This window comes from Mercenaria mercenaria, chromosome 2 (assembly GCF_021730395.1).
Source record: "Mercenaria mercenaria strain notata chromosome 2, MADL_Memer_1, whole genome shotgun sequence".
Taxonomy (NCBI): Eukaryota; Metazoa; Mollusca; class Bivalvia; order Venerida; family Veneridae; genus Mercenaria; species Mercenaria mercenaria.
In genome coordinates this window covers 81,982,506-81,995,332 of record NC_069362.1, presented here as the reverse complement: position 1 = coordinate 81,995,332, position 12,827 = coordinate 81,982,506, and the positions used below count along the sequence as shown (strand labels likewise).

The 12,827-nt window shown below is 35.0% G+C and overlaps 1 protein-coding gene across 14 annotated transcripts in view; it reads left to right on the top strand.

Moving 5' to 3' along the window:
* The window catches only part of LOC123564429 (calcium/calmodulin-dependent protein kinase type II delta chain-like), a 173,560-nt gene that overhangs the window by 97,620 nt on the left and 63,113 nt on the right, over nt 1–12,827 (top strand). For 11 of the 14 annotated variants that reach the window (XM_045358016.2, XM_045358014.2, XM_045358009.2 and 8 more), the window contains exons 8-11: nt 4,750–4,833; nt 5,429–5,523; nt 6,815–6,937; nt 8,925–8,939. In XM_045358016.2, coding sequence (XP_045213951.1) covers nt 4,750–4,833; nt 5,429–5,523; nt 6,815–6,937; nt 8,925–8,939 — 317 coding nt within the window. The remainder of the gene's footprint in view (nt 1–4,749; nt 4,834–5,428; nt 5,524–6,814; nt 6,938–8,924; nt 8,940–12,827) is intronic. The other 3 variants (XM_045358017.2, XM_045358010.2, XM_053537059.1) reach the window with 1 other exon arrangement.

Sequence of the window (12,827 nt, the reverse complement as noted above, 5' to 3'; positions counted from 1 at the left end):
ACGGATTTCTTTTGTAACTTCAGAGTTATTGCCCTTTAATTGTCTAAAAATCCACATATTTGTACATAACAAACTTACCATTTGGCAGAATTTCATTAAATTTCTTCATTCTTTTCTTTGAACATTCATTATAAACATGTGAAGTTGCGCACCCACACCTGGTCACCCACTTGCCTTGGTCACACACCCTCCCCCTCCCCCCCAACCCCCAAAACAAACAAACAAAAATTTTTTTTTTTCATTTCTTATTTTAGATTTTTTTCAAACTTTCCATGATTATTTATTAACATGCAAGTTGTACCATTCCCCCACCTCACTCCTCCACCCAGCCATGCCCACCACTGATCATGCATCCTCTGCCCCCCCCCCTCCCCCTTTCACCCTTTTACCTTTTTTAATTTTTAATTTTCCATCAATATTTATAATCAACATGTGAAAGTTTGTTTCCTCTCCCCCCGCACCCCCTCCCCCTAAAAAAAAAATATACATATATCTATATATATACATATATCTATTTCCATTCCTTTTTTATTTATTTTTTACAATGTTCAAACCTTCAACATGTTAAGTTGTGACTGCACAAACCTTGCCCTCAGCCATGTTCAAGATATCTTACCTGTGTTCTCTTAAGGACATCTATTCTTTTAAGTTCAGATGTACATGTTAAACAGCAACACCTGGTACCAAACCACTCAAAGACAATATTTCGTTCCAGTTAATCTTCAAGCTCACATTTCAGTTAACTGCATTTAATTTTAAAAGCTAAGCTTATTACAGTAAGAATATCCCATTCAAAATAAATTCTTTAGTCAGGATCAAAGTATCATACATTTATTATGTACTCTTTAATTAAACATTTGTTTTCTGTTAAAATTGATTTTGACTAATGAAATTATTTGCTTCTTATTAACATCCTTAACTTTTTGCCAGATGTATTTTTTTGCCATTCCTCACCACAAACCCTTTCGGCGGGGGATACCAATTTATCGAATTTGCTTGTTTAATAAATATTTCTGCAGACAATTGTACCATTTGGAGTCAGTTTTATGTGGTCACTGGTCATGTTATGAAGAATTTTTTTAATGGGATGTGTTTATGAAATAAAAATGTTGGATTAGATTGAAGGCTGTCACTTAATATAAAAGTCAATTAATACAGTTGGTCAGGTGTAAGGTGTTCATTGTATTTATAGGGAATCGATCCTAACGATTTTCGTCGCAAAGCGACAAAGATCAGGCTCAATCCCTCTTTGGTAACATATGATACAGCGAATGAGATATATACTATCAAATTAAAAATTGTTTACTTCCAGTACGTGCACAGAGCATCTGACTTCGGATTATTTGGAAGAATACGCTTTTTCCTTGTGCCGAATAAGCATTCACATAACTTGTCCGAACTGCAACGTCTTGCGCATCAGTACAGATACGGATATATTGTATACACGTAGTGTGCACTTGTAAATAAAAGCACCTAGTGAGCACAGTTCATCTAAATAAATATACCTCTCTGGAGGGTGGGTCTATCCAAAAGACGGAAATTATCTGTAATACAATACAATATAGGCAGTGTTGTTTTTAGCATCGCTCGATGTCCGGCGTCTGTCTGTCGTCTGTCATCTGTCTGTCGTCTGTCAACATTTAGCTTGTGTATGCGATAGAGGCTGTATTTTTCAACTGATCTTCATGAAATTTGGTCAGTATGATTATCTTGATGAAATCTAGGCCAAGTTCAAAACTGGGTCATCTGGGGTCAAAAACTAGGTCATTAGGTCAAATCAAAGAAAATCCTTGTGTATGCGATAGAGGCTGTATTTTTCAATTAATCTTCATGAATTTTGGTCAGAATGATTATCTTGATGAATCTAGGCCAAGTTCGAAAATGGGTCATCTGGGGTCAAAAACTAGGTCACTAGGTCAAATCAAAGAAAAACCTTGTGTATGCAATAGAGGCTGTATTTTTCAATTAATCTACATGAATTTTGGTCAGAATGATTACCGTGATGAAATCTAGGTCGAGTTCAAATATGGGTCATCTGGGGTCAAAAACTAGGTCACTAGGTCAAATTAAAGAAAAACCTTGTGTACGCGATAGAAGCTGTATTTTTATGCCCCCGAAGGGAGGCATATAGTTTTTGAACCGTCTGTCAGTCTGTCGGTCTCTCCGCAATTTTCATGTCCGGTCCATATGTTTGTCATCGATGGATGGATTTTCAAATAACTTGGCATGAATGTGTACCACAGTAAGACGACGTGCAGAGCGCAAGACCCAGGCCCGTAGCTCAAAGGTCAAGGTCACACTTAGACGTTAAAGGATAGTGCATTGATGGGCGTGTCCGGTCCATATCTTTGTCATCGATGGATGGATTTTCAAATAACTTGGCATGAATGTGTACCACAGTAAGATGACGTGCAGTGCGCAAGACCCAGGTCCGTAGCTCAAAGGTCAAGGTCACACTTAGACGTTAAAGGATAGTGCATTGATGGGCGTGTCCGGTCCATATCTTTGTCATCGATGGATGGATTTTCAAATAACTTGGCATAATTGTGTACCACAGTAAGATGACGTGTCATGCGCAAGACCCAGGTTCGTAGCTCAAAGGTCAAGGTCACACTTAGATGTTAAAGGATAGTGCATTGATGGGCGTGTCCGGTCCATATCTTTGTCATTGGTGGATGGATTTTCAAGTAACTTAGCATGAATGTGTACCACAGTAAGACGACATGTCACACGCAAGACCCAGGTCTGTAGCTCAAAGGTCAAGGTCACACTTAGACGTTAAAGATCATTTTTCATGATAGTGCATTGATGGGCATGTCCGGTCCATATCTTTGTCATTCATGCATGGATTTTAAAATAACTATGCATGAATGTGTGACACAGTAAGATGATGTGTCATGCGCAAGACCCAGCTACGTAGGTCAAAGGTCCTAAACTCTAAAGTCGGCCATAACTATTCATTCAAAGTGCCATCGGGGGCATGTGTCATCCTACGGAGACAGCTCTTGTTCAATTAATCTTCATGAATTTTCGTCAAAATGATTACCTTGATGAAATCTAGGCCGAGTTTGAAAATGGGTCATCTGGGGTCAAAAACTAGGTCACTCGGTCAAATCAAAGAAAAACCTTGTGTATGCGATAGAGGCTGTATTTTTCAATTAATCTTCATGAATTTTGGCCAGAATGATAACCTTGATAAAATCTAGGCAAAGTTCGAAAATGGGTCTTCTGGGGTCAAAAACTAGGTCACTAGGTCAAATCAAAGAAAAACTTTGTGTATGGATAGAGGCTGTATTTTTCAATTAATCTTCATGAATTTTGGTCAGAATGATTATCTTGATGAAATCTAGGTCGAGTTCAAATATGGGTCATCTGGGGTCAAAAACTAGGTCACTAGGTCAAATTAAAGAAAAGCCTTGTGTATGCGATAGAGGCTGTATTTTTCAATTAATCTTCATGAATTTTCATCAGAATGATTACTGTGATGAAATCTAGGCCGAGTTTGAAAATGGGTCATCTGGGGTCAAAAACTAGGTCACTAGATCAAATCAAAGAAAAACCTTGTGTATGCGATAGAGGCTGTATTTTTCAATTAATCTTCATGAATTTTGGTCAGAATGATTACCTTGATAACATCTAGGTAAAGTTCGAAAATGGGTCATCTGGGGTCAAAAACTAGGTCACTAGGTCAAATCAAAGAAAAACCTTGTTTATGCGATAGAGGCTGTATTTTTCAATTAATCTTCATGAATTTTGGTCTGAATGATTACCTTGATAGAATCTAGGCAAAGTTCGAAAATGGGTCATCTGGGGTCAAAAACTAGGTCATTAGGTCAAATCAAAGAAAAACATTGTGTATGTGATAGAGGCTCTATTTTTCAATTAATCTTCATGAATTTTGGTCAGAATGATTGCCTTGATGAAATCTAGTTCAAATTTGAATATGGGTCATATAGGGTCAAAAACTAGGTCACTAGGTCAAATTAAACGAAAAGCTTGTATATGCGATAGAGGCTGTATTTTTCAATTGATATTCCTGAAATTAAGTCAAAATGATTACCTTAATGAAATCTAGGCCAAATTTGAAAATGGGTCATCTTGGGTCAAAAAGTAGGTCACTAGGTAAAATCAAAGAAAAACCTTTTGTATGCGATAGAGGCTGTATTTTTCAATTGATCTTCATGAAATTTGATCAGAATGATTATCTTGATGAAATCTAGGTCGAGTTCAAATATGGGTCATCTTGAGTCAAAAACTAGGTCACTACGTCAAATCAAAGAAAATATTTACTTATACTCAATATTTTTGCTCCAATTTTAATGATAATTGGTCAGAATATTTTTTTCCATGAAATCACTAGGTCAAACGTGTTTACTCTGTTTAATATGCTGTGTTATGGTGTGTTTCTCAGGTGAGCGACCTAGGGCCATCTTGGCCCGCTTGTTATTCTCAAATCTACCTTTAAATTGATACGGAATCGATCCTACGCTTAGCTATGAAAATCGGGATCGATCCCTCTATGGTAACATGTGATATACCGAATGAGATATTTACTATCAAATTAAAAGTGTGTCCTTTTGTGCTGTCATTAGACAGTTCTTTGCAAATGTTATAAGATGAGTTGAAGTCCGATCGATTCCTGATAGAGGCAGTGCCTTATTTCGTATTAGAATTCTTTGTTGGATAACATATCTAAAAACTTTATAGTGTACAATTATAGAACTAATATTTGAGTTTTGGTTGTTACAGGGTTTGCAGGCACCCCTGGTTACTTGTCACCAGAAGTTTTGCGCAAAGACCCATATGGGAAACCAGTAGATGTATGGGCATGTGGTAAGTAGAAAATGTGCAGCAGTATCTTTCATTTGTCAGTGTTGTAATGATTATACTAACTGATGGGCATTTCACTCTCATACCTAGTATACTAGTGGATAAAGAATTGTTACATTTAATGATACTGTTAGCTTGTAACTGGAATAAAATGCAGAGGGGATTCTGTAGTCTTTGGAAGTCATACTACACAGCAACAGCAGGTCAGTGGTCTATAAATAAGTTGCCAGACCATGAAACAAGTGATTGCTCTTGGGCTCCATAATCATTCAATGAGACTTTAAATGGAGGTCTCTTGAAGATGTTTTATACCTTGTTATTCAAAGAACTAGGTGAGACATCTGCTATTGGAAGAGTCTACTGTGTTCTGCACAGTCATCCAGCTTGAGGGTAATTGTATATATGGGCAGTTGATGATGACTGTAAATATACCTACATACAAACTAAACAACCTTAACTCTTACTGTGAATTTAAGTCAGACAACTTGGGTATTGACATAGCTAATAATTCATACAAACATGTCAGGTTTAAACACCCTCTACTGGAGTATCGTCTCACCTTGATGTGTTAGGTTAAAACATGTATTTTCTGTTTTAGGTGTAATATTATACATTCTACTTGTGGGTTATCCCCCTTTCTGGGATGAGGATCAGCACAGATTGTATGCTCAGATTAAAGTAGGAGCTTATGATGTAAGTATGGAATGTACAAGGTAAAACTTAGATCTGATTTATTTTTCCAGATTAGTTAGTTACCACCATAGCCAAAGGAATCCATTAAGGCAAATCTGAAACTAGTCAGAGATGCACTAAATTCTATATGGAGAACTGCATTGGGCTTTCTCAGGTACAAATGGTCCAACTCCTTCACAGAGACCAGTAAAACTCCATTCTTAGGCCAGTAATTTGTGGACAATCTTACCGGAAATAATATAAGGGTTTATATAATAGGGTTTGAAGTTGCTGGCTCAAACAGCTAGTTTTATACATCTCCAGATGTTTTATGAAAGAGGCAGATCCAGTTGGTGTACAAATGTTGTTTTACTGAAGTTCTACCTTATGCTAAGAGGCCATTTATGGTGGTTCTGCACGTGAAAAGCTTGGAGTATGGTGTACTTCTTTAGCTGTTGTAGGAGCAGTGAACTTAAAACAAAAACAGTTTGTGTATGCTCTAAAGTCTGTTTGCAGTTAAAGAGAAGCAGTGTGTCTTAACTAATGCTTTACTGATCAGTTCAATATAATAAGAGGTGTTCAAAGTTGACTTTTGAAGGAGGTAGAATTAGCTGCCGTTTGAGGAAGAAAATTGTAGTTATTGATATTTGTGTCGTTGGTATTAGGATGAAATGGAGTGAACAGTAACTGTACAATAGTAAGCACACTTCCGGCAGGTGTTTCACAGTGATTGGTAGATCAAGTCTGAAATAACACTGAACAGCTCAAATTTTATATTGTTAGCAGAGATAATAACTTCACATGTCAACTTGTAATGTTCAGGAATATTTTGCATAAAGAATTTAATGATGTTCTTGGTATCCCTGTATGTTTTTATAAATAGATTAATCTAAAAGCTTTCCAAGGTACTGTGAAATCATTAATATTCGTGAGGGACTAATTTTTGGTGATTTCGTGGTTGAGTCGGTCCACGAAATTTAATCCCAACGAACAAGTAAAATTCCCATTCATTTTATGTTCAAAAGTTGAAATCCACGAATTCATATCCCCACGAAATTGCCGTTTTGGCCAAAACCCAGAAAATTCCATGCCCACGAAATTAAATGATTTTACAGTGATTCAGTTTTACACTAAAAACTCGAAAACCACTCTCAACTAAGTCAACTCAAATTTGCATTTCCATAGCATAGTTTTTCATTATTAGTTGAAATCTGTTTATTTGCCTGTCTTAAAATGGATTTATATAAATATTAATTGTGAGCATATTTTTCTTTTTTCATGTAGATTTAATGCTTTTTTTCTTGTTGTGCAGTACCCATCACCAGAATGGGACACAGTTACACCAGAAGCGAAAAACCTCATAAATAGTATGCTGACGGTGAACCCATCCAAGCGAATCACAGCACAGGAAGCGCTCAAACACCCCTGGATCTGTGTAAGTCCTTCCCAGCATGCCTTTTATACTCGCCTGATCCCCAAACCTACAGTCGGAACAAACTGCATAATGTTCAAATATAGCACTATGAGGACTTCTACCTGTTTATTTCTTAGAGAAAATTTACAGTTTTTGGTGTTTTTAGGACAGAATTGATTATGTACACCTGTTAACCAGATCCCGTTTTTGTTTAAAGAAAATAATTTTTTTTTATTTGTTTCTGTTCTGACATCAGAATTTTGTGGCATGTAGAGTATAAGTTATTATTTGTTGATAGACTTGATGCTGGTATTGCCCAGGGGAAGTAACTGTATAAAAGCAATACTGGTTTTAAGCAGAAGTAGAAAAATTCAGAATAATATTTTACTTTCACTGCAAACTCCATCTGTATGAGTCAAATACTAGAGGGGATATTTTTGCTTTCAGATCGGAAGTGTTACCTCCGTGTGACACTTCAAAATATTCAGAAATAAAAGTATTTTTGCTTTCTTAAAACTTTCTTTCGTGTAGTGGAATATGGTGTACATTTTCAAGCGATTCATGTGAGATTAATTAATTCTGACCGTATTTTAACATACTTCCTTCGTCTATTTTTTCTTATAATTGTATAGATAGTGAAGCTATTGTAAATATATATTTATATAAACTCTTTTCTTTCATTAAGATAAAAGGTACAATCAGAATGCTTTGCGGCAATATTATGTTTTGTAGCTTAGTATGTAATCAATTTTTTTATGATAATCTTGAAAACAACTATTCTGTACATGTGTTGTCTATTGTTATATCTTTGTTTATAACGTGGCTCTGTTGTCAATTTTGCCTGCTTTTTGACAGTTTGGGATTTTTTTATACATAATTACAGACCCCAACACCCTTCTTTTCCCCCCTTTTGAACCCCTATATTTAGATTTTTGCATCATCATGCACATTTTTCTAGTGTGTCCCTTGTTTAAAGGCCTGAAACCCCCATTTTTCTGCAGTAACATAGTGTGGGTCATGGGTGTGAATGAGCAAATATTTAGGGCGCGGATTTCTAGTTCTGCACATGCTTGTAGTACTTTTCCCTTCCCCCTTATATATATATATATATATGTCAAGCACTGAAATTTATTGTTAAATCTGTATGAATTTTTCTCCCTGACCAAGGCATAGAATATAGCATCTCTTTTATCACAGCAGTCATGTGAGGGTCAAAAACATCAACTTTACAGTCAGATTTAAACACTGACAGAATTTATAATGTAGAAATTTTCATCAGACAGTATCGTATTTCATTTGATCCTATTTCAAATAATGAAGTGATTAGTAGATAAATTATATTTTTTTCAACAGATAGCCTTTTGTAGATTTATTGCAAATCTTTTTTTAATCAGGTATATATAATTTCAATTTAATGACTTTGTAACAGTCAGTGCTAAAGAGTCACTGTTCTGTAGGTCTCCGAGGTTGCAAGTTTTAATCTAACCTTGTCAAAAATGAGTGACATCCATGATCGACCGCATGGTGGGTTTGCAATATTATCTCTTGCACTAAAACATGTTTTTAGACAGTTTTAAGCTTACCTGCCCCTGTTTCCAGAATCTGGTCCAGTATGCACATTGTTGTCCATTGTTTGTCATTATGTATGTGTGTGTATATGACCAGAATAACTCTGCAAAGTGTCCATTTGTTAGCAGAAAATTTTCTTTTCCTGAGGTAATTTAGGAACGCTTGTTTTCCATTTATTCTGATAATTAGCTATTTATTGGAGTACAGACAATCTCCAAATAGCATTAGTTTTTAAATTAAAGAATTAAATACATCACTATGATAAATTGTATATATGAGGTTTGGCGTTGGAGACCAAATTAGTTTCTTAGAAACACATATAACGAAGGGAGGTAACCAGTACTGTGAATAGCAGCATTAGTTTTGCAGAGTTATTTCTGGTCAGATATATTATTTCTCCGACCAAAATTCTTACACTTTACTCCTTGTTTTACTGAAGGATTGGGACACATTGGTACGTAGGTAGGTGAACTACCCCATATAAACTCATAGATTGTGTCAAGATCATGATCCTGTTGCATAGCAATATGAATGGTTTCCTTGGCAACCTGTTGTTATGCCAACAGTAACCAGTATCTTTTTGTTGCCTTTCCTATTATGTTTGAGACATACTGAACAGATTATGATTTCAACAACATAATTCTCTGAAATTTTCATCCAGTATCTACATTTATTCCTGGGTATACATATTTAGCCTTAGAATAATGTATAAGGGAGGAAGACATGAAAAATAACTTGGTTACATAGTTTAAAGCTGATTGTGTTGGCTTTATATTTATTCAATACTTTAAATGAATGTGGCACAATTGTTTGCCATAATGAGACAATGTGCAGAACGCAACTTTCACTGATGTTGGTTCAAGGTCAAGGTCATACTTAGAGATCAATTTTATTGTGTCTGTGCAATAGTTTTTAACCTGTTTAAAATTTTCATTTAATTTGGCACAAATGTTTGTGGTAATGAGAGTGTATAGATGGCATATCCATCTACCTTTCCATTGAAGTGAAATGATACATGGAGACATTTACTTTTTCAAATGCAACTCTAGCTACAGTTTAAAACTAAAAAAAGTTTTCTTCACTGTTTGAGACAGGTTCTGAGCAAATATAATATTTTTGGTAGAAATAGGTCCAAATTACAGTTTCCAGCAGGGTAAACTTTATAATAAATGTAGATGATGTAACATGGGGTGACAGAAGTAGTGTAAGATACTGTAGCCACCTGAATAATAAAGTCGTAGTCAAAGATGAAAATTTCAGGGAATTCTGTGCATTAGCTTTATTATGTTGCTTTTCTTCATGAGAAACTTTTTATACTTTTGCATAGGAAGTACCGCCTGGTATATTTAGTCATAGCTAGCCAAAAATTGTGTTCAAAAAGCATATCCAGAATGAAATGAAACGAAAAATACTCCAGTTCTTGATTGCTAGTTTAATATGCTGCTAGATTAAGTCTAGAAATAAAATTAATAAATTTGAATTAAATGTGTTCTGTGCAAGTTTGAGTGCCTGTTTGTAGATTTGCTAGTCAAGTTTTAGAAGAAAAAATGTAGATACTTATTTTGTTACTCTTAGGTCAAAAATCATGCGCTGTTTGATACTATGTAACATGTCAAATGCTTTCATTGGTTTAATTCTGTGTTATGATTTTAATGAACCATCTAATTAACAAACTCTTGTTTAATTTTCCCTATTTTTTTTTTTTTTTTACACATTTCTTTAGCTTCCTTTGTGGCGTTATTTTCCTAAGTTTATACCAACGTGTTCATTAAATTCACTGTCTTAATGTAGTGATTGCCCCCACTCTAGCTAGTTTTAATACCTGTGAGTTCTTTTTTTTTTTTTTTTCATTCATGCCACAGTTTAAATATGTAATCTTGTATGATGTAAAACATTTCCACTTTGCACCTTTATTGAAATATTATAATCATCTGCAATTTTACAAATTATTATCTTTTTGGATGAGTTGAAACAGGAATGCATTTTGTTTTCAAACTGTCTCTATAATTTTCTGCAAGTCTTTGATATTAGGGGAAAAAATTGGGATACAGTAATAATTGTTTTATTTTCTATACCCTGTATTTTCATGAAAATATTTCAGCTTTTACACCAGTAGGGAATATTTTAGTGTGAAGGTGTTTCTAAAAGTTAAGCGAAGGGGAAAATGCACCTAGTATTTTAATTTTATAGATAGGCAATTATTTTAATGGTAGATTTATTCCCCATTTTTTTCTGTGATAGTTACATCGTCCAATGAGTTTATATGGGGGGTTAATTCATAATGAATTGATAGCATTTGAGCAATTGTTTTGGAAAAAAATTGACTTTCTTTAGCCAAAATGATGATGGTTCTTTAGTGCAATGATAGTGTTGTGGATTATAACTGAACATTTATATTTTAATATAGATAACTTCCAGTTTTTTTTTCAGAGGGTGGTGAGGGGTGGGAGGTGTGCTATGTGGACGTGGGCAACTTCTTTCCTTAGCAGTTTGTAATGTGGAAAAATTTGAAATATGCAGTTTACAGCAACAGTAACAGCAAATTGATTCAAAAGCAAATTTATAGAACTAAAAATCTCAGTAAGGCGGTATACTAAGCAAATTCTTGCAGAACTTTGTTCAAGCGTTCAGTAAATTTTCTTGACATAAATTGGTTTTATTGGATACTAACACTGTTTTGTAAAGAGCCAAGCATGTAACGGGTTTAATTAACATTTACAATTTTTATATGTTCAGTTATGATCCTAAACACTTGGTAGGGGTGATCTAGCTGTTTCTGTAGGTTGACTAGGATATTAGGGTGATAAAATATTTAAGGTGTGCGAAATATTAAAAGAAATCTGGCATCAGTGTCCTGAAATGTTTGACCAAAATTTCAGTAAAAAGTTAATATGTTTAATATATTTGATTTTGAAATACTCTGTGGTCTTATTGATACAGCAGCAAAACTTCTTGTGTTTGACACATATGACTATACAAAAACTATTTGATGTATATACAACTGAAGTATACCAGGCCTCTAGAGAAAGCTTCAAATGGTCTCTATTTTACCTTAATACCATAGTGACATACTGGCATGCAGACTCAAAGACTTTCTATTTCTGACCATCTGTTCCATGTTTTCTCCTCCCATTGGGGTCACTTTCTGGTTTGTAATGCAATAACATTAGTCAACTGAAAACATGATACAAAAACTACAATACTTTTATACAAAATATTATAAGATTTGAGGTTTAGTTTAAATTAGGAGCTGCATAGTTATTCTAGGAATGATTTAAATATTGGGATTTGTTTTTAATTTGATTTATTAAATGTTGATATGATGTGAAATTTTTTTATGCTCCTCGAAGGGGAAGCATATAGTCATGGCTTCATCCATCCATCCCACATTTCTTGTCCGGAGTATTTCTCAACAACCACTGGTTGGAATTTAGGGAAACTTCATAGGAACTATCAAGAGTAGATTTGCATATTGTTTTCGTATTCCAGTCAGATGATTTTCACAGACTTATTGCCTTTTAATTATTCAACAGTATACTACTATAGTACAATTCTTGTCTTGATTTTTCACCCAGTTATTGCCCTTTGATTATTCAGCAACAGTATACAATAGTACAATTCTTGTCCAAGGTATTTCTCAGCAGCCACTGGTTTGAATTTAGTGAAACTTCATTGGAAGCTTCACTCTTTAAGAGGAGATGCGCATATTATCCTGTGTTCCGGTTGGATGATTTTTCAGAGTAGTTGCCCTTTGATTATTCAACAAAAGTATACTACAGTGAAACACCGCTCGCTCGAGCATCGATGACTCGAGCACTCGGGCTCCCTCGAGCAGTTCATGTGGTCCCGGCCGATTTCCTTCTATTTTCTATGTGAAATTACCATGGCTCGCTCGAGCATGACACCTGGTCCCTGTGTATTAATTTACTCTTTGTTGCTTCTGGCTAACTCGAGCAGAGGTGTCAAAAATTTTCGCAGCTTCGGCGATCAGAATGTATCGGTTAATTAAAAATTTTCGCACGCCGTGAAAATTGCGTTGTATATTCCCCGACTATCTTAAATGTTTGTTTATCGTTATATTTGATCTGATAACGAGATTAATTTTTGATGAAAGGTTAGAGAAAAGTTTTATTGATATTGATCAATTACTGTTTGCTTTAGATTAAAGCAAGTATGTTATTACTTATTACATCATAGATGACGTTTGTGATACGTTTTTTTAATGTCACAGGTTTGTTAATATTACGCATCACCGTTTTCTCTGGTCCCGATGACAGTTGATACAATAGAACTTCAATTTTTCTTCGTATGTTAGTCAATGTTTGGGTCGCTCGAAACCATG